Source organism: Panonychus citri, unplaced genomic scaffold, assembly GCF_014898815.1.
Source record: "Panonychus citri isolate SS breed McGregor unplaced genomic scaffold, ASM1489881v1 Contig00001, whole genome shotgun sequence".
NCBI classification, from domain to species: domain Eukaryota; kingdom Metazoa; phylum Arthropoda; class Arachnida; order Trombidiformes; family Tetranychidae; genus Panonychus; species Panonychus citri.
Window position 1 is genome coordinate 1,892,802 of NW_026515406.1, and position 21,101 is coordinate 1,913,902.

The 21,101-nt window shown below is 30.5% G+C and overlaps 3 protein-coding genes across 5 annotated transcripts in view; all 3 read right to left on the reverse strand.

Moving 5' to 3' along the window:
- The window catches only part of LOC128397305 (chaoptin-like), a 19,664-nt gene extending 12,669 nt beyond the window's left edge, over nt 1–6,995 (reverse strand). The window contains 1 exon segment of the mRNA XM_053358023.1: nt 6,732–6,995. Coding sequence (XP_053213998.1) covers nt 6,732–6,995 — 264 coding nt within the window.
- On the reverse strand, nt 6,488–10,484 carry LOC128397315 (collagen alpha-1(XV) chain-like). The gene is made up of 17 exons (XM_053358034.1): nt 10,472–10,484; nt 10,149–10,414; nt 10,042–10,078; nt 9,908–9,978; nt 9,820–9,831; nt 9,656–9,763; nt 9,409–9,537; nt 9,219–9,309; nt 9,094–9,152; nt 8,877–8,985; nt 8,717–8,817; nt 8,526–8,654; nt 8,424–8,462; nt 8,295–8,360; nt 8,020–8,226; nt 7,841–7,956; nt 6,488–7,769 (listed from the first exon to the last, which is right to left on the reverse strand). Exons 1-17 carry the CDS (start codon nt 10,482–10,484, stop codon nt 7,487–7,489), a joined length of 1,836 nt encoding a protein of 611 aa, XP_053214009.1. The 3' UTR covers nt 6,488–7,486.
- On the reverse strand, nt 10,170–20,865 carry LOC128396332 (collagen alpha-2(I) chain-like). Of its 3 annotated transcripts, XR_008326793.1 has the most exons (6): nt 19,839–20,331; nt 11,561–11,742; nt 10,972–11,049; nt 10,798–10,905; nt 10,378–10,741; nt 10,170–10,309 (listed from the first exon to the last, which is right to left on the reverse strand). XR_008326793.1 is itself a non-coding variant. In XM_053357053.1 (5 exons), exons 2-5 carry the CDS (start codon nt 11,600–11,602, stop codon nt 10,538–10,540), a joined length of 432 nt encoding a protein of 143 aa, XP_053213028.1. In that variant the 5' UTR covers nt 11,603–11,620; nt 19,839–20,865; the 3' UTR covers nt 10,267–10,537. The 3 variants fall into 3 exon arrangements, 2 of the variants coding, with proteins under 2 accessions (XP_053213028.1, XP_053212913.1); XM_053357053.1 differs by having other exon boundaries at nt 10,267–10,741; nt 11,561–11,620; nt 19,839–20,865; XM_053356938.1 differs by having other exon boundaries at nt 10,270–10,741.
- Between the last annotated feature and the right edge of the window lie 236 nt (nt 20,866–21,101).

Consider the following 21,101-nt stretch of genomic DNA (forward strand, 5'->3'; position numbering starts at 1 on the left):
AAGATGATAAGTTCTTTCTCTTCCTCTCTCGTTCTGTGATTGAGGTAGAGAAGAAAAAAGTTACCATGAAAAAAGATGAAAAAAAAAAGTTCATTGGAAATGTGAATCACGTTCATGTGGACTAACATTTAGCTATCATAAGCTAAATAAAAAAACAGGTTAAATCAACGTAAGAAATAATAAAAATACATGAGGAGGTGAGGGTGGGGTGGGAGAGGAAGAGATTCCTCAAGATAGGAAAGATACATCTCTCTCTCTCTCTCTACCTCATCATCTTCATCCAAGCGATCAAATTAGCAAGAAAAATCTTCGTCAGCATCTTGATGAGGATAAAAAGAGGAGGCGGTGGGTAAATGGTGGCGGTGGATAATCATCATCACCATAAGGAGGTAAAGGATAAACTCTGATTTTTTATATAAATCTAATATTATATCAGTCACAATTTATTTGATCACAATTAGTTTTGTTTTTGCTCTCTCTCTCTCTCTCTCTCTCTCTCTCTCTCTCTCTCTCTCTGTTAATGATTACACAGAGCGGAGGATAAAATGATTGATAATCAATAATGTTGAAACCCACTCCGCCGTCACCTTCATCCTCCCTCCTTTACAACAATTTGTTTAACTATCACTAAAAATCAGTGAATGATTTATGACCAATTTTGATTTGTTTTTGTTTTCAATTGAAATCATTTTCTCATTCACATTGTTTTCAACGACAATTTAAATTGTAATCAACTTCATTCATTTCTTATTAGGTTCATACTTTCAATACTTTAAAAACTGAGATCTTATGACTCTGATAATACAGAGTGGGAGTGGGAGCGGGACTTATGATAACCCACCAAGCTGTTTCCCATGCAATTATTAGGATAATTTCATGTTGAGTGTTAAATTGCTGTTAAAATGATTTCATTTGATTCGAAACTTTTTTGATACTTTTTTCACCTTCCACCCCTCTGACCGTTATAGAGAGTGAGCTGGTTTTTATTAGTATTTGATATTCTGGTGACATATTCGAGGTATTCAGAACTTTTTTTACTTTTTCCTTTTTCTCTTCGAACTGGTAAAAAGGTCAAAGGGGAATAAGCAGAAATATTAGAACATTTATCCAACTTCGAACCTGATAGAACTTTTTTTTCTCTTATTCTTTTTTTCGAGTTGTATTAAAGAGGAAAATGTTTAATGAAATGGAATCAATTTAAATCATATATGCAATTAATGGATGAATTTCAAATTCGAACCCATAATTGATTATTATCATTAACAGAATTTTTCACAATCAAATTATCTAATCAATTGATTGATTTGTCGAGGAAATTTTTTCTTTCACCTCTTGATAGTTAATTGTGATTCCATTGAAATTTTCATCTAATTCATTGTTTTTGTAGAAATGAAATTAGATTTGATTTGATTTGATTGTGTTAATGACATTTTCATGTTGACTTTTTTTTCTCACTTAATTTACAATCACAATTTGTTAGATAATTAAGAGGGATGATTGTTAATTGTGACAGCAAAATGATAATTGATAATGAACAGTTAATCAAATAATCAGTCAAACAATTGAACGTAAATTTAAATTAATGAACAGCAAATCAACTAATTGTTGATGTCACTTTCAAAATGAAAATGTAAACAATGAAAAGGTAAACAGCTTTAACTGATTGATTGTAATAATTAATTGATTGCGATAAGTATTAGATTATGTGTACACATCCATTGATGGATTAACAACAATTAACTAGCCCTAAATAATAATAAGGACACTTAAAGTTGATCAAAGAGTGAAAATTAATTATATAAAACATAAAAGTGTATCAATGATTAATCACCTTAATCAAAAAGTAATCAAATCGAGAGGCAAAAAATCAATATAATCAAGTTAACCAATGAATTAAATCAATTTAAACACAAAAATGAACCAAAAATATTGATCACTTGATACTGTTAATGTTTCATGACAATTAAATAAATGATGAAAATCCATTTCAATTAAACAGATCACAACTTAATCCACCTTGATGATTAATCTGAATCAGTCTCAATCCATTATCATTTGTGTATCAAATTTCATGAGAGCAAAAAAAGACAAATCTAAGCAAAAAGATGATGATGATAAATATCATCCGCATCCTCTTCATCTTCATCTCCATCCTCATCCTTTTGCTATGAAAAAGATGAAAAAAACATAACTTAATACAAGGAAACCATTAATTTGAATTAACGTTAAACAAGATACATTATTAATACACTTTAACAGTAAACTTGACCAACTAACTGGACATTCATCAATGTTTATCACAGATAAATGAAGATAAGTGACAGATAATCATCTTGAGGATGAGGATGATAATCATCATGCTTGAGATGATAACTCAAGACTTTGGTGTTTTTTTGGTTACCTTTTTGATTTAACAACCATAACAAATGGACATTGGTCAAATTAAACTACATTAATTATAAGTGATTAATATTATCACAATCAAATAATGACCACAATCAATATAAGTCTTATCATCTTCATCCATCTTCATTTTAATCATCATCTTCACCCTCAGGGTTTTTTGCTCATCATCAAAACATCAATCAATTGATTGATTTGATTTCCTTTTCCTAACTTTGATTGTTATTATAATCAATTTTGATATTTTTCATAAGATAATCATGATTAACTAATAACGACATTGGGTAATTAATTATCATCATCAGATGAGAATCAGCAATTTAGATTTAGTTATTCAACTTAATTGTTATTTTAATTTTTCTGTCTAAATGTTGATTCAATTTGAGATTTTACAATTGAATTGTAATTGAATTGAAGTTTAATTTCCTGTTAAATTTGTTGATTATCGTCATTTATTACTTGATTGTTTAACTATTAACTTTAAATTTTAAATTGCAGCAATTTAATGATAACCATTAAGAATGGGAATCTATTAAACAATCAACTTTCAATTCCAATTGTGATTAAGATGATGAGGAAATAAAAATCAATTGTTATGTTAATTGTTAAACATGTTGATTAACAATCAACATTTTTAATCAGTCACAATACGTGTAAAAACAAAGTGATCACAATTAAGCAAGTTAATCAATCTAATTACTTTCCAATCTTAATGATTAAATCCTAATCATCATAAATCACATTCAGTTGTATAAATTGAGAATCATTTAATTGTTTTTTATGTAACAATTAAGAGACACAAATAAACACAAAGAAAAAAGTGATCAAGTTAATTATCTAAATGTTAAGAATTGAATTAAATCAAGCAAAGATTTAATTGTTACACAAAAAAAGAAATGATGAAAATTATAATTACAAGAATTGAAAGAAAAGGATAATAATTAGAGTTGATTACTTTCCATTAGGATTAATTTTCTCAGTTGATTAGGATTAAATTGTCTGAATATTACAAAATACTAAAGTGATTGCTAGTGAATGCGATTAAAACAATTAATTGATTGTAAAATAACAACAATCAAAACTAATCAACAGTTGAAGCAGAAACAACAATCAATCAATCAAATGAACACAAGTAAAACATGAAACTCAATTTAAAATGTAAGAGAGAGAGGAAACTAAATTATTAACTAGTGATAAATGATTACGATGATTATTGTGATCAGTTGATTGTTATATTAGTAGTTTCCAATGGTCAGACAATTTTTCATCATTATATTACATGGGAAGGAGAGGAAAATAATATTAATACTGTTATGTAATAATGGAGAGAGGGTGGGGTGGGTTCCACTTGATAAATTCACTGGGTAACATCATTTCCACTCCCAAGTCAACACTTGTGAACCACCTTCCTCATCCTGGCCTCCCTCTACCTCCCACCAGTTTCACTTGCTTATTATCATTCACATCTTCACCTTCCTCATCCTCATCCTCATCTTTATCCACCTTCAACATCAGATTAACATTCAAATCTTATCCTTTTGCTATTTCCTCTGTTTCCTCTGCTACGAGGTAACTTTTTTGTTCCCTCTCCATCTTCATCTTCATCTTCATCTTTCTGTCAATATTATCGATACAATTTATCATTAATCTCATATTCAATCAATTTAACCGTTAAAATTGTAGTTAATACAAAATTAAAGCTCAAACATTTTCAATGTTAGTCTGATGATAATGATGATGGTGATCAATTTAGATTCTAGATTCTGATGTTACTTATGTATTTATATCACTGATCGGTCATAAAGAAACTAAATTGTAACTCTAATCCTCTTTCAGTATCATTATCATCATTATCATCTCTGTCTCATCTTTGGTCACATACAGTATAACAATTTACTCCAATGATATTAGTCTAGATGGGAAGGTGGAAAAATAAAGTTCTCTCTCCATTGGAAACGCACCAGAGTGGCAAGTGAAAAAATAGCTGATCAGGGAGGAGAGAGAGAGAATGTTGGATATTTAGCTTCATGATGATATTATTTTCACCTTAACTGTCAAAATAATCATCTTCCATTCGAACACAATGATAATAACAGCAATAGAACGATATAAAGATGGAAAATTGTATTTACTTTTAAATGAACACAGTTACGAGTTGAAATTATTGATTAAACTGTAATTCTATTGAGGAATCACTTTCACTTCAATTACAAAGTCTTGACAGTTCAATTTGAAGGAAAAAAAACTTTGATTCAGTTTCAGAATTTCCAACAAACACCATTGAATGAATTTTCATAGAAGAGAAAAAAACTTCCACACTTTTCCATTCAATAGAATTTAGATATAAATGAATCACCATTGAGGTAAAAACAACAACAACAGGTAATTCATTATTCAACTGAGATGAAATATCAACAATTATAATGGAAAAAAAGTTGATATTTAATATCGAAAATGAATAAAATTCATTTCTTCAGATTTTCTGAAAATCTCTAAGGTTTATAGTAGACAAGAACTTGATCAAATAAAGAAAATAATATAATAAGATTTGGAGTTTTACTAAGAAAGAAAAAGAAATTATAACTTTAATATCATCAGAAAAGAATAGAACATTTTCTTGGGGAATTCTATCAATTATCTTGATTATATGGTCTGAGATAATCGAAATGGAACTCATAAAAAAGGGTAAACAGTTAATTCTCCAATAATCAAGGGTGACTCTTACGAACTTTAGGTGAATTACTTACGTAGAAATTAAGATTAATTCTTATGAACACTTTTCTTTGGAACTCAAGAGAAAATATCACCAAACTGCTGAGAGACACTTATGATGAGCACGTTAATCACTAAATTCACTAGAAGAATAGAAAGAGAAAAATAATCAAACACAATTAAGATGATTAATATTCACAATTAAAAGAGAAAATTGAAATTGAAAAGTTCTAATATCGGTAATTTTCATGTTCCATGTATCCACTGGGAACATCTCTTTACATTTGAACTCTTTTCTCGTCCATTCAAGTTTTGATCAACCGACTCTCTTTTCCAAATAAGCGCATGACTTTTCCCATGAAATCCATGAAATAGTAATAATCATTCAAATTCTTAAATCTAGAAACATATTGGAGAGAGGAAAAAGTATTTACCCTAAAATTAAAAGAGTTATGATTATGGTAATAGAAAATGATTTAAAGAGAAATAAATTGATCATAGTTAACAATTAAAGAGAAAGTTAATTTGAGACAAAATTTCAATTAGAAAAAGAAAATGCGATCAACTAGTTCCATCTAGCGAACAGAAAACAGTTTAAACTCGAATATAAACTTTTTCTCTAATCATTGACATCCATTTGATTAGAAAATTATTTTATCGATTTACAAGTTTTTCTTGTGATAAACTTTGTTATCGTCGAATTTTTTAAAACAGGAAATTGAACCTTAAGCTTAGAAAAATGAATATAAAGAGCGTTTTCGTTTACTACTGTTATTGCACTGGAATATCTCAATAAATCCAAAGGAACAATTTAAATTGTTGAAACGAAATTAGTTTTTTTATAACAAAAATGCAACAATTAATAGATTCAAATGTCCATTGATGAAACTTTGTATTCCTTTGAGTTAATTGTTGATCAAATGTTAATTATGGTTAATAAGAAAAAATGAAGAAACAATTGTAATAATTTACTAAATTAACTCCTAATTGTCCAAATTGGAGGTGACACTTGATCAATATGATTGTTGACAGATTATCATTGGTGAAATTGTGTTGACACTAACATAATAATACGAGAGAAGATAAAATTAATCAAGACGATTGTGATGACAATTTAACCAATGATAATTAAACTTACAAATCAACATTTACATAAAGGGTATTTACTTTAAAAACGTCCTAAAAAAGATAGCAAAGTAACAGGTAAAAGGTTAGATTAAATTTTACCTCTCACCTTTGCCTATGTTATAAACTAATATGATTGTTCATAGAAATAAGAAGAAGAAGCGAAATCATTTGATGTAAATATGATATTTCAATGGAAGAGTAAGAAAATTATTGGAAAGTAGATTATTGGAAAAGCGATAATATAACCTAATTAGTTAGTTAATTGATAAAATGATGTTTATTTTTATTTCTCTTCTTAACAATAATAAGCTGAATATTTGATCAGCTTGACAATTAAAGTGTTGACACCAAATTATTATAAATATAAATTCCAATAAAATTATGAATAAAACATTGAACTGAATTTGAGAGGACGAAAATTTTGATCTATTAACCAGCCAGAACAAGATGCTGTATATTGGAGTGAAAAGCGATACCCACCCGGAGACCTTGAAGTATTCATCCGATGAACAGTAAATCATGGCTGAAGAATCAATCACATTGAAGATACTTTGATAAGTTAATGGTCCTTGGAGAGCGACTCGAATGACAATTGTTGTTAGAATAATGAGAATCAGCTTGACGGGTGAAAATTTCATATTCGATGGGCTGATAACTAACATTTGTCGAATCTCAATGATCATTCTTATTCCAAGAAAAATCTCGGTGGAAGCTGGAATGATAAGCATGATCAATCCATTCCAAACCACCATGAATATGTAATAGTTAACCATTTGGATCGATCCGGAGGATGGACAAACCTTGAAGGGAATTGCTGCTGGAATGGCAAAGATAATCGATACGATTAAATTGATCGCAAATATTTTGACCAATGGTTGTTCAGTTATTCTGTTTGATTCCAATGGATAGACGATTGAATAATATTTATCCAGGGAAGTTACTAGGAAATAACATTCAACCATGTAACGAGTTATTCCAAGGATGAATGGGAAAAAAGATCCACATAAATATTTCTGGTACTATTTCATGATGGAAACTGAGGTGTTGATGCAAAACGAGTAATCGTTGAAAATTAATAATTAAGAATTTGGTAAACAAAATAATCCAATTAACTTATCAAAACGATAAGTTAATGTGACAAATTAGCTTTTTTTATGTATCAAAGGAAGGAGTTTATTGCTTTTCAGATTATATTTCAATTAGTTGATTGGAAAAGGATGATTTTGAAAAGTTAATAAAGTGATTAATCAAATACACTCTCAGCTAAATGATGATCGTTCTCCTCGTACATATCAATATCTCGTTTATCTCGAGTCATTTGATAATCTTCTTGACTTGTTGCTTCGACGCAAAGTACAATCAACTGATTTGAACATTGGACCTTTTTTTGGTCCAATAGTTTTCCATGTAATAAGGAGCTTGCAAATCCAAACTTTTGTTGACTATTTGAGTGCCAAGCGTCACAATAAGAGTCCACGTCTCGAGCACCTAGTTTATCAGCTCCGTGCCAAATGAGCTTTTGTGGCCTGTGGTTGAATTAAAAGGGTCAACTTTAAGTTCAATTTAAATTCAATAATAAATGAAAAAGATTACTTACCATATACTGTCGGCGAGAACGCTTCGACCATCAAACGAATAGATTCTCGAAGGAAATAGGAAAGGTCCACCTGATCCGATGAACAAGTCACGCCAAGAATTGAAAAGAACCTCACCCTGTACAAAAATAAGTCGAAAATGTTATTATTTTGTTATTTCAGGAACTTTGACTCAATTTACTTTCAAATTTACGATCGGTAGTTTTGCATCTTGTATACGAACGATACTGTCGAGGTTTTGTAATCGAGAAGCTAAAAATGCCCTGAAGGTGCCCTTTATATTATATCGGCGAGATTGTCGATAGCATTCATAGTCAACACCACGAATTCCTTGCATATCCCCCGAATAAGGTTGATTTAAAGCTGCCATTCGAAGTTTCTTTTGGGTCTAAATTCAAAGTGGGCAAATATTATAATGAGAATAGTTTAAATCAAATTAATTCGAGACAAAGTAACCTTTTCAATCCTATCGTCTAATGTTTGATCAAATTTCGGCTTATAAGTGACCAAAGGAGATGTGACCTGAGAGAAAGAATAAAATTAGGTTAGATAAGCTCATTTTTCTCTCTTCTGATTTACCGTTACCTGGACGTTTTCAGTTTCTGCTTCGACCATCGATCCAAGCTGAAAAGTAATCGAGAAACAATTTAATTGAAATGTTTAATTCTCTTTCCAATGTCGACTAACCGAAACGTATTGCCATCCACCATTGACTCGGACTAAGAGCGCTTGTTCGTCTATGATGAAACAGAGTGTTCCAACAGAATTGATCGAAGTCATTCGTCGCAAAGAGGCCATGTCTTTTACGATAACCGCCTGATCTCATTTAGATACAATAGATTAGAAATCGTTTGGTAAAGGTCACATTAACTACTCACTCCTGGAATGACATTTGGTTTATCGCCTTGTGATTCGTATTGTCCAGTTTGACCTGGGGGACCTGGAGGACCCGGAGGACCTGGTGGGCCTCTGATCGATTCTTAAAATGGAATGAAGGGAATGTTCGATGAATTTTCGCATCGAGAGCTTTTTACTTACCTGATGCTTGTTTGATGGAAGATTTTAGATCTTTTAAATCTCGATTCATTTCTGATAAAAAGTGAGAGGAAAAATGAACTTTCAATTGATTGTTAACAACAATTAGTATCTAACCTTTGGGCCACTTAGTATTTTCCAGCCACGATAAATCAAATTCACTTGGTGGTGAGGACCAGGGCCAGGTAAGCCCTGAAACTCTTCCCTGGTGGCCCTGGGCCCAGGATGACCAGTGCCAGGGGTCCGAGGACCAGGAAGACCAGGGCCCTGAACTAGATGCTGGTTAATAAAATTGATGTTTTAAAATCTTAATCAACAGAAAAACACGCAAACCAGCTGAATTACCTGATTGTATAGCCTGATTTATATTCATCGATTTCAAAACAGATTCCAAGTTGTCTATACTTCCGGGTGGGCCTATGGGACCTTGTTCACCCTGTGAGAGTAAGGTAGACATTAATACTAAATAAACTTGCCCTTAGAAAATAAATTCATGGATTAACATGATACTTGAATATGTGAATACACTAATTACCTTGTCCCCTTTTTGACCATCAATACCCTGAATACCTCGTTCACCAGGTTCACCTGGAAAACCGTCCATTCCAGGCTTACCTGGTGGGCCGATTTCTCCTCGCGGGCCGGTAATATAAACGATACCGTCCTGAATTTCGAGTTAAAATAGAAAATAGATCATATGAAATTCTTCAAGACATGAAACAACAAAGTTCTAAGTGAAAAAATCAGTTATTTAATAAACAAAATCGAAACTAAAAACCTACCTCTCTATGAACTAGCCCAGAGGTGCCTGGTAAGCCCGGATCTCCTTTTTCTCCTTTAAGTCCATGGACAATTTGATCAATATTTATTTGTTTCTGATCAATTTTTTGCTAGAAATTCAAATGAAATCTTAAATTTCAAGTTACACAACAAATTAAAAACGAACCTCAATTTGACTCTAGAAAGAAAAGAAAATTAAATAATTATTGCTTAATTTTTACTCGATTAATCAATTGAATTGAGCATAAACTTACCCAAATTTGTGTTAAATTAACCAAACCAGGTAATCCAGGAGCTCCCGATGTCCCTGGTAGTCCTTTTTTACCTGAAATAAGAACATGGATAATAAATTAAATAAACACAACTTAAAGTGTTGAAATTTGCTCACCTCTTCGACCTCTTTCACCTTTGCTCCCTCTTTCGCCCTGTTAAAATAATTTTAATCAGTTAATCTTAAGATAATTTGATTAGATAATAAGAGAATCAAGTTTCTACCTTAATCAATATTCCCTTTCCATCAACAACTATTCCAGGAGGGCCAATTGGACCTCTTTCTCCTTGATCCCCTTTAAGTCCCTTAGGACCAATTGGACCTTCGATACCTTGATCACCCTTTTCTCCGCGAGGGCCTGGAGGGCCGATAATTCCTGGTTCACCTGATGAAATTGTTAAAATTTTATTGAAATTGACCACTAAAACCAAAACCGACTTAGTTAAAACTGACCAATGTCCCCTTTTGGTCCAACTACTGAATATGAATACTCTTCAGTATCCTGAGGATCATCAATTTCAAATCTATGTGGATGTCGAAGTGCAACTGCTTGTTGACATCCGCCTGGTTCTCCCTGTGATTATAAAAGTTTGTCGTTAATTAATTGGACTAATTATCCTTTAAAGTTTGCCTTTTCTCCTTTTGCTCCATCTAAGCCAATCGGTCCTTTAGGCCCCGAATCTCCAATATCACCCTTGGATCCTTTACCTCCCCGATGACCAGAATCTCCCTTTTTCCCTGAATCACCTTTATCTCCTCTTTCGCCCTTTTGACCACTTCGGCCCATCGGACCTGGAGGGCCCACGACTCCCGATCCCTACAAAGAAAAAATATCTTGATTACACTAGAACTAGAATTTCAGTCAATTCTTACACTTTGATAAATCGAATCACTCAAAGTCCACTCATCAAACCTCGATAATGATCCTGGAGGTCCTGGTGGGCCTGGGGGCCCATCTAAACCTTTTCTCCCGTCTTTCCCCTGAAAATTCAATCTCATGTTATACAGAATTTTTCAAATTCTTTCAATCAATTAATAATCTCTTACCCTTAATCCCGGAGGGCCAGGAAGTCCTTGTGGACCTTGGTCGCCTTTCTCACCTTTTTCCCCTTCAGTCAAATGTATCTAGAACCCAAGAATCAACAATAGATTATTAGAACTTTTCTATTATTATTATCTTGATTATTTCAATTAAGTTATTTTCAACAATTAATGAATAGAAACAGTTAACCAAAATAATTTAAGTTGAAATTATTACAGAATTATTCAAGAATCTAGTAAATGCAAGAAAAGAGATACGATTTGTAATTATAAATCATTGTTCAATTAAACTTTTATCGAGGAAAATTTAAATTGTTATTCTATTTCAGTCAAGCTTAATTCAATTAAATTCTGATTTGCTTGATTACTTATTACTTATCATGAACTTGATCAACGACAAATTTAGGTTATAGATGATTATCTTGTGTCTCGAATAATTATTTGATTCATTTCGAACTCAGTTTAGCAAAATCGAATCTGGTCATTGAATAGATTTATGAATGTTCGAAAATATTAAAAGTTCGAATAGAACAACTAGTTCTTCTCATTACTTTTGATAATCATGGTAAAAGAAATTGAAATAACAGTAACTTACCATTAGATGAATTAGTCCAATTAGAAAGTGTGAATAGTTCATTTTGTGTAGTAAAATTTACTGAAAAAGTTGTAAGAAAGTTTAGAAAAATATTTAAATGCGAAAAGTTGAATGAATTTTATTCGAGGTCATTTACGATAAATTTCCTGGGTGAGTTCTAGTTGTCGAGTTGCATTTCTGGTCTGTAACATAAATAGACAAATAAGTTAATGGTCAGTGGAAAAGGTAAATTAACTTGTAATCAGTCTCATGGGTCAGTTAATTGCTCAGAAATCGAGTGATCAATTCAATTTAAAGTAGTCAAAGTTTATTAATCATCAGCATGGACTAGAAATGTAATATTTGATTACTAAATAGAAGCAGATTATTATCATCATGTATCGTTGAGATTACAATTGAGATTCATGAACACTAAGAAATTACTGTTCATCTAACAAGTTTGATTAAGCAATTAAGAAGCAGAATTAATCATGTTCGGGTCTTTTGGAAGACGAGTAATACAATATCAGTGAGAATGAAAGTTTATCAAGAAAGGATGATTAGGTAAATAGGAAACGGAAGAGAAGCAAATCCTTTGAGGATTTTAATAAGAGAGAAAAGAAAGAAAGAGAAAGATGAAGATGAAAGATGATGAAAAGAACAAAAAAAAGTTTATGAATCAGCTTGTTACTCAATTCAATCATGTCGTACACAGATTGACAGTTATTCAATAAGAGATGATGGAGAGGAGGAAGATGAAGATTGGGAAGATGGTGAGAGTGAGAAACAAATATCAAGCTGGATAAAAACAGTTTTCATGAATCACATTGAAAATCATAAGCAATCATGCAATTCATGAGTAATCAACATTCAGAGTGACAATTAATGTTCAATTGAATCATGTAGATGAAACAATGTTGATGATGAAGCAGTTTGATCAACACTGATTGTTATGAATTATAAACAATTTGATTGTAAATAAAAGTTAATGAATCAAAACAAAAGGAGAAGAAAAAAAAGTTTAAATTCAAATATTTACATTTGTCTTGATTGTCTTGATTAGTGAATTGATTGTTGTTACTGTTGTTGATCAGCTAATGAAAACTAATGATAATACAACATGATTAAGCTCATTAACGGTTTTAACAATTTAATTGATTGTGTTAATCTTACTCCCAAAATGTTAATCTAATCAATTCAACAAACAATTGTAACCATTTGGTTTTAATCATGATAATCATCAACAATGAACAGTAATCAATGGACAGTAATCACTTATTGAGATGGATTAATTTACTTTCATCATCCAAGGTTATTCAATCCAAATTCAATGTCAGGTCCCAATGTGACTTGATTAGCTAGTTAGTTAATCAAACTATCATCATCATCATCATCATCACCATCATCAACCTCCTCTCAACCTTAATCATCTTCAGCTCTTAGCCTAAAGGCTACTAACTATATATTGTTTGTTAATTGATTTACTTTCTGTGCATTGTAACAATTGCAATGTAATTGTATTGACTGATTATATTTGAGTTGATTGTTACGACAAGATGATGATGTTGGTTATAATAAAAAAAGATGAGGATGATTAGTCGATGAAGATGATGTTGATTGAAACGTATTTAAGGTTTGTATTATCATTATGATTTGTACCAATGGACTAAGAAAGTTGAACCAATTAATTGTTATCATATGGACGTGATCAGTTTAACTAAATCAGCTAAAAACAGGAAGAGGATCAAGATGAAGATGAAGATGATGATGATGATGATCAAGCAAAAGGAATAAAACTAAACAAGAACCCAGAGAGATGATGAGGATGAATGTTCCCATGTGAATAAAAGGGAAAATATATATAAAAATGGCCGCAAAAATGACGAATTAAAGGTTGAAAGAAGAAAAAAGTTCTTCGAATTTTTTTTTTCGATACATTTTCAGATTCTATTGGTTATATCTGTTCCAATAGGATGAAGTTCAGGAAATAATCCCCATGAGTTTATATCCATTGGAAGATAAAAACTTTATATCTCTGTTTGTTGTTTGTTGTGTTTACCTTTTCATGATGATAATTGCAATTACCTTGGTAAAGTTAGTTAATTGGTAACAAGATCAACAATCAGGCAACAAAGTAACACAACTTAATGGTCATCTCAAAGGATGACCAGTTCTAAGTATTTATTATTTACATTAATTTGATTTTTAATCGAATCATTTTCAACTGTTATCATTAACTTACAGGTTCAAGATGATAATGATAATGGTCAAGAATATGTGAGTTTGTGATGATTAGAAAAACGGACAATCAACATAATCACAAGATTAAAGTTATCATTCAGTTATCGCGAAGCTTAATTATTATTTTCATCTTCATCTTTTTGTATCATCATATTGCCAATCATATTCATCTTTATCATGTGTTGGTTAAAGAGACAGTCGGTCAACTGGTCAGTTGAGTTTGATAGCTTAATCCATTGGAGGATTAAAAAGGTCAACAATCAAAAGGAGATAATCATAATCATCGTCGTAGTCTAACAATCAAGCAATATTCATTGATATTGTCATTGGTTTAGACTAAATCATTAATAATCTCAATTGGGAATTGAAATTCTAACAGTTATCAACCAATTTAACAGGAAAAATTTACTGAAATTGTTATTGAGAAAATAAAAGAAAAGGAATCAATTAATTAACCATAATCAATGTTAAGAGATGAGAAATTTAATCAGTCTGAAAGGTAGAGATGATGATCAATCAATGATTGATTAGTAAATTGTTGTTGTATCAGAAGTCAAGAAGAAAAGTTTCAAATGTAACTTTTATCATCTAGAAAACAAAGTTACATATGAAATAATATCCTCGGAAGTGGGAGTAAGATGATGAGGGTGAGATGAAGGTAGAAAATTATTGATCTTCATCAAGAGATACATCAATATAGATGCCAAATAATAATGATGATAAAAATGAAGATGAGAAGTTCTTTCTCTTCCTCTCTCGTTCTGTGATTGAGGTAGAGAAGAAAAAAGTTACCATGAAAAAAGATGAAAAAAAAGTTCATTGGAAATGAGAATCACGTTCATGTGGACTAACATTTAGCTATCATAAGCTAAATAAAAAAACAGGTTAAATCAACGTAAGAAATAATAAAAATACATGAGGAGGTGAGGGTGGGGTGGGAGAGGAAGAGATTCCTCAAGATATTAATACATCTCTCTCTCTCTCTCTCTCTCTCTTCACCTCATCATCTTCATCCAAGCGATCAAATTAGCAAGAAAAATCTTCGTCAGCATCTTGATGAGGATAAAAGAGGAGGCGGTGGGTAAATGGTGGCGGTGGATAATCATCATCACCATAAGGAGGTAAAGGATAAACTCTGATTTTTTATATAAATCTAATATTATATCAATCACAATTTATTTGATCACAATTAGTTAAGTTTTTGCTCTCTCTCTCCTGTTAATGATTACACAGAGCGGAGGATAAAATGATTGATAATCAATAATGTTGAAACCCACTCCGCCGTCACCATCCTCTCTCCTTTACAACAATTTGTTTAACTATCACTAAAAATCAGTGAATGATTTATGATCAATTTTGATTTGTTTTTGTTTTCAATTGAAATCATTTTCTCATTCACATTGTTTTCAACGACAATTTAAATTGTAATCAACTTCATTCATTTCTTATTAGGTTCTTACTTTCAATACTTTAAAAACTGAGATCTTATGACTCTGATAATACAGAGTGGGAGGAGCAGGACTTATGATAACCCACTGTTGTTTCATGCAATTATTAGGATAATTTCATGTTGAGTGTTAAATTGCTGTTAAACTGATTTCATTTGATTCGAAACTTTTTTGATACTTTTTTCACCTTCCACCCCTGTGACCATTATAGAGAGTGGGCTGGTTTTTATTAGTATTTGATATTCTGGTGACATATTCGAGGTATTCAGAACTTTTTTTACTTTTTCCTTTTTCTCTTCGAACTGATAAAAAGGTCAAAGGGGGGTAAGCAGAAATATTGAAACATTTATCCAACTTCGAACCTGATAGAACTTTTTTTCTCTTATTCTTTTTATCGAGTTGTATTAAAGAGGAAAATGTTTAATGAAATGGAATCAATTTAAATCATATACAGCCATCGACTTTGAGTTTGCAACCACTTTTAATTTACTCGCGACGATAATGATAATCAATGAGAGATTAAGTTAACCCAAAGATAATAATCAATGTCATCTCATTCAACTGGTGTTATCTTTTCAAATGGCCATCCGATTAGATTTATCTTTGACTAATTATCAGTAACTGCGCGAGTAAATTAAAAGTGGTTGCAAACTCAAAGTCGATGGCTGTATACAATTAATGGATGAATTTCAAATTTGAACCCACTATTGATTATTATCATTAACAGAATTTTTCACGATCAAATTATCTAATCAATTGATTGATTTGTCGAGGAAATTTTTTCTTTCACCTCATGATAGTTAATTGTGATTCCATTGAAATTTTCATCTAATTCACTGTTTTTGTAGAAATGAAATTAGATTTGATTTGATTTGATTTGATTTGATTTGATTGTGTTAATGACATTTTCATGTTGACTTTTTTTCACTCACTTAATTTACAATCACAATTTGTTAGATAATTAAGAGGGATGATGGTAATTGTGACAGCAAAATGATAATTGATAATGAACAGTTAATCAGATAATCAGTCAAACAATTGAATGTAAATTTAAATTAATGAACAGCAAATCAACTAATTGTTGATGTCACTTTCAAAATGAAAATGTAAACAATGAAAAGGTAAACAGCTTTAACTGATTGATTGTAATAATTAATTGATTGCGATAAGTATTAGATTATGTGTACACATCCATTGATGGATTAACAACAATTAACTAGCCCTAAATAATAATAAGGACACTTAAAGTTGATCAAAGAGTGAAAATTAATTATATAAAACATAAAAGTGTATCAATGATTAATCACCTTAATCAAAAAGTAATCAAATCGAGAGGCAAAAAATCAATATAATCAAGTTAACCAATGAATTTAATCAATTTAAACACAAAAATGAACCAAAAATATTGATCACTTGATACTTTTAATGTTTCATGACAATTAAATAAATGATGAAAATCCATTTCAATTAAACAGATCACAACTTAATCCACCTTGATGATTAATCTGAATCAGTCTCAATCCATTATCATTTGTGTATCAAATTTCATGAGAGCAAAAAAAGACAAATCTAAGCAAAAAGATGATGATGATGATGATGATAAATATCATCTCCATCCTCATCCTTTTGCTATGAAAAAGATGAAAAAAACATAACTTAATACAAGGAAACCATTAATTTGAATTAACGTTAAACAAGATACATTATTAATACACTTTAACAGTAAACTTGACCAACTAACTGGACATTCATCAATGTTTATCACAGATAAATGAAGATAAGTGACAGATAATCATCTTGAGGATGAGGATGATAATCATCATGCTTGAGATGATAACTCAAGACTTTGGTGTTTTTTTGGTTACCTTTTTGATTTAACAACCATAACAAATGGACATTGGTCAAATTAAACTACATTAATTATAAGTGATTAATATTATCACAATCAAATAATGACCACAATCAATATAAGTCTTATCATCTTCATCCATCTTCATTTTAATCATCATCTTCACCCTCAGGGTTTTTTGCTCATCATCAAAACATCAATCAATTGATTGATTTAATTTCCTTTTCCTAACTTTGATTGTTATTATGATCAATTTTGATATTTTTCATAAGATAATCATGATTAACTAATAACGACATTGGGTAATTAATTATCATCATCAGATGAGAATCAACAATTTAGATTTAGTTATTCAACTTAATTGTTATTTTAATTTTTCTGTCTAAATGTTGATTCAATTTGAGATTTTACAATTGAATTGTAATTGGATTGAAGTTTAATTTCCTGTTAAATTTGTTGATTATCGTCATTTATTACTTGATTGTTTAACTATTAACTTTAAATTTTAAATTGCAGCAATTTAATGATAACCATTAAGAATGGGAATCTATTAAACAATCAATTCCAATTGTGATTAAGATGATGAGGTAAATTAAAAACAATTGTTATGTTAATTATTAAACATGTTGATTAACAATCAACATTTTTAATCAGTCACAATACGTGTAAAAACAAAGTGATCACAATTAAGCAAGTTAATCAATCTAATTACTTTCCAATCTTAATGATTAAATCCTAATCATCATAAATCACATTCAGTTGTATAAATTGAGAATCATTTAATTGTTTTTTATGTAACAATTAAGAGACACAAATAAACACAAAGAAAAAAGTGATCAAGTTAATTATCTAAATGTTAAGAATTGAATTAAATCAAGCAAAGATTTAATTGTTACACAAAAAAAGAAATGATGAAAATTATAATTACAAGAATTGAAAGAAAAGGATAATAATTAGAGTTGATTACTTTCCATTAGGATTAATTTTCTCAGTTGATTAGGATTAAATTGTCTGAATATTACAAAATACTAAAGTGATTGCTAGTGAATGCGATTAAAACAATTAATTGATTGTAAAATAACAACAATCAAAACTAATCAACAGTTGAAGCAGAAACAACAATCAATCAATCAAATGAACACAAGTAAAACATGAAACTCAATTTAAAATGTAAGAGAGAGAGGAAACTAAATTATTAACTAGTGATAAATGATTACGATGATTATTGTGATCAGTTGATTGTTATATTAGTAGTTTCCAATGGTCAGACAATTTTTCATCATTATATTACATGGGAAGGAGAGGAAAATAATATTAATACTGTTATGTAATAATGGAGAGAGGGTGGGGTGGGTTCCACTTGATAAATTCACTGGGTAACATCATTTCCACTCCCAAGTCAACACTTGTGAACCACCTTCCTCATCCTGGCCTCCCTCTACCTCCCACCAGTTTCACTTGCTTATTATCATTCACATCTTCACCTTCCTCATCCTCATCCTCATCTTTATCCACCTTCAACATCAGATTAACATTCAAATCTTATCCTTTTGCTATTTCCTCTGTTTCCTCTGCTACGAGGTAACTTTTTTGTTCCCTCTCCATCTTCATCTTCATCTTCATCTTTCTGTCAATATTATCGATACAATTTATCATTAATCTCATATTCAATCAATTTAACCGTTAAAATTGTAGTTAATACAAAATTAAAGCTCAAACATTTTCAATGTTAGTCTGATGATAATGATGATGGTGATCAATTTAGATTCTCGATTCTGATGTTACTTATGTATTTATATCACTGATCGGTCATAAAGAAACTAAATTGTAACTCTAATCCTCTTTCAGTATCATTATCATCATTATCATCTCTGTCTCATCTTTGGTCACATACAGTATAACAATTTACTCCAATGATATTAGTCTAGATGGGAAGGTGGAAAAATAAAGTTCTCTCTCCATTGGAAACGCACCAGAGTGGCAAGTGAAAAAATAGCTGATCAGGGAGGAGAGAGAGAGAGAGAATGTTGGATATTTAGCTTCATGATGATATTATTTTCACCTTAACTGTCAAAATAATCATCTTCCATTCGAACACAATGATAATAACAGCAATAGAACGATATAAAGATGGAAAATTGTATTTACTTTTAAATGAACACAGTTACGAGTTGAAATTATTGATTAAACTGTAATTCTATTGAGGAATCACTTTCACTTCAATTACAAAGTCTTGACAGTTCAATTTGAAGGAAAAAAACTTTGATTTAGTTTCAGAATTTTCAATAAACACCATTGAATGAATTTTCATAGAAGAGAAAAACTTCCACACTTTTCCATTCAACAGAATTTAGATATAAATGAATCACCATTGAGGTAACAACAACAACAACAGGTAATTCATTATTCAATTGAGATGAAATATCAACAATTATAATGGAGAAAAAGTTGATATTTAATATCGAAAATGAATAAAATTCATTTCTTCAGATTGTTGGAAAATCTCCAAGGTTTATAATAGACAAGAACTTGATCAAATAAAGAAAATGATAGAATAGAATTTGGAGTTTTATTAAGAAAGAAAAAGAAATTATAACTTTAATATCATCAGAAAAGAATAGAACATTTTCTTGAAGAATTCTATTAATTATCTTGATCAGATGATCTAAAATAATCGAAATGGAACTCAAAAAAAAAGGGTAAACAGTTAATTCTCCCATAATCAAGGGTGAGTCTTACGAACTGTAGGTGAATTACTTACGTAGAAATTAAGATTAATTCTTATGAACACTTTTCTTTGGAACTCAAGAGAAAATATCACCAAACTGTTGAGAGACACTTATGATGAGCACGTTAATCACTAAATACACTTGAAGAATAGAAAGAGAAAAATAATCAAACACAATTAAGATGATTAATATTCACAATTAAAAGAGAAAATTGAAATTGAAAAGTTCTAATATCGGTAATCTTCATGTTCCATGTATCCACTGGGAACATCTCTTTACATTTGAACTCTTTTCTCGTCCATTCAAGTTTCGATAAACCGACTCTCTTTTCCAATTTCAAATAAGCGCATGACTTTTCCCATGGAATCCATGAAATAATAATAATCATTCCAATTCTTAAATCTAGAAACATATTGAAGAGAGAAAAAAGTATTTACCTTAAAATTTAAAGAGGTATAATAGAGAATGATTTAAAGAGAAATAAATTGACCATAGTTGACAATTAGAGAGAAAATTAATTTGAGACAAAGTTTAAATTAGAAAAAGAAAATGCGAGCAGCTAGTTCCATCTAGCGAACAGAAAACAGTTCAAACTCGAATATCAACTTTTTCTCTAATCATTGACATCCATTTGATTAGAAAATTATTTTATCGATTTACACACTTTTCTTGTGATAAACTTTATTATATGTCGAAGTTTTTTAAATCATAAAATTGAACCTTTTTATAGTTAATTTCAATAGTAAATAGTTTGAAACTATTAAAAGTGACCTTATAAAATCAATGATTATTGATTGTTTGTCTAATTACAATCAATTTAAGATCATTTTGATCAAAATCGGACAAAAAATTAAAAAGTTCTACCCAGTTGAATTTAACATGGGGCTCTATGGGCAATGACGGGTTTTGGCCTGTTACTCAGAGACGGTTCAGGTCGGTATCATGAAAATTCATGTACTTATAGTATTTTTAGTCGCTAACAATAAATCATTAATAGAATCATAATATTATCACTATTCTTACCACCATTAGGTTAAGAACGGAAGATTTCGATAAAATCGGTCTTTGAATAGGAAATTTACATGAAGAAATCTGATTATCATGGAACCTTCCGTTCTTAACCTAATGGTGGTAAGAATAGTGATAATATTATGATTAACCCTAGCCAATGAGTTTAGAGATTGTTGTTATTGCAGAACTTGAGACATTACAGTTTAATTGAATAACTGTTGCAGATCTCCTTTGTAATAAAGGGTCGGTGATTGATTGAAAATTTCGATGACGAGTCCCTCAAG

Excerpts from the sequence above, each read along its gene's own strand:
- LOC128397315 (XM_053358034.1), bottom strand. Across the intron at positions 8,986-9,093 it reads CCTGGCACTGGTCATCCTGG|ATACTAATTGTTGTTAACAA; the intron begins GCCCAGGGCCAC and ends CCCAAAGGTTAG. Across the intron at positions 8,361-8,423 it reads CAGAAACTGAAAACGTCCAG|GTCACATCTCCTTTGGTCAC; the intron begins GTAACGGTAAAT and ends TCTTTCTCTCAG.
- LOC128396332 (XM_053357053.1), bottom strand. The coding sequence starts at position 11,602 with ATGAACTATTCACACTTTCTAATTGGACTAATTCATCTAATG. Across the intron at positions 11,050-11,560 it reads TTGGACTAATTCATCTAATG|ATACATTTGACTGAAGGGGA; the intron begins GTAAGTTACTGT and ends CTTGGGTTCTAG. Across the intron at positions 10,742-10,797 it reads GTGATTCGATTTATCAAAGT|GGATCGGGAGTCGTGGGCCC; the intron begins GTAAGAATTGAC and ends TTTTCTTTGTAG.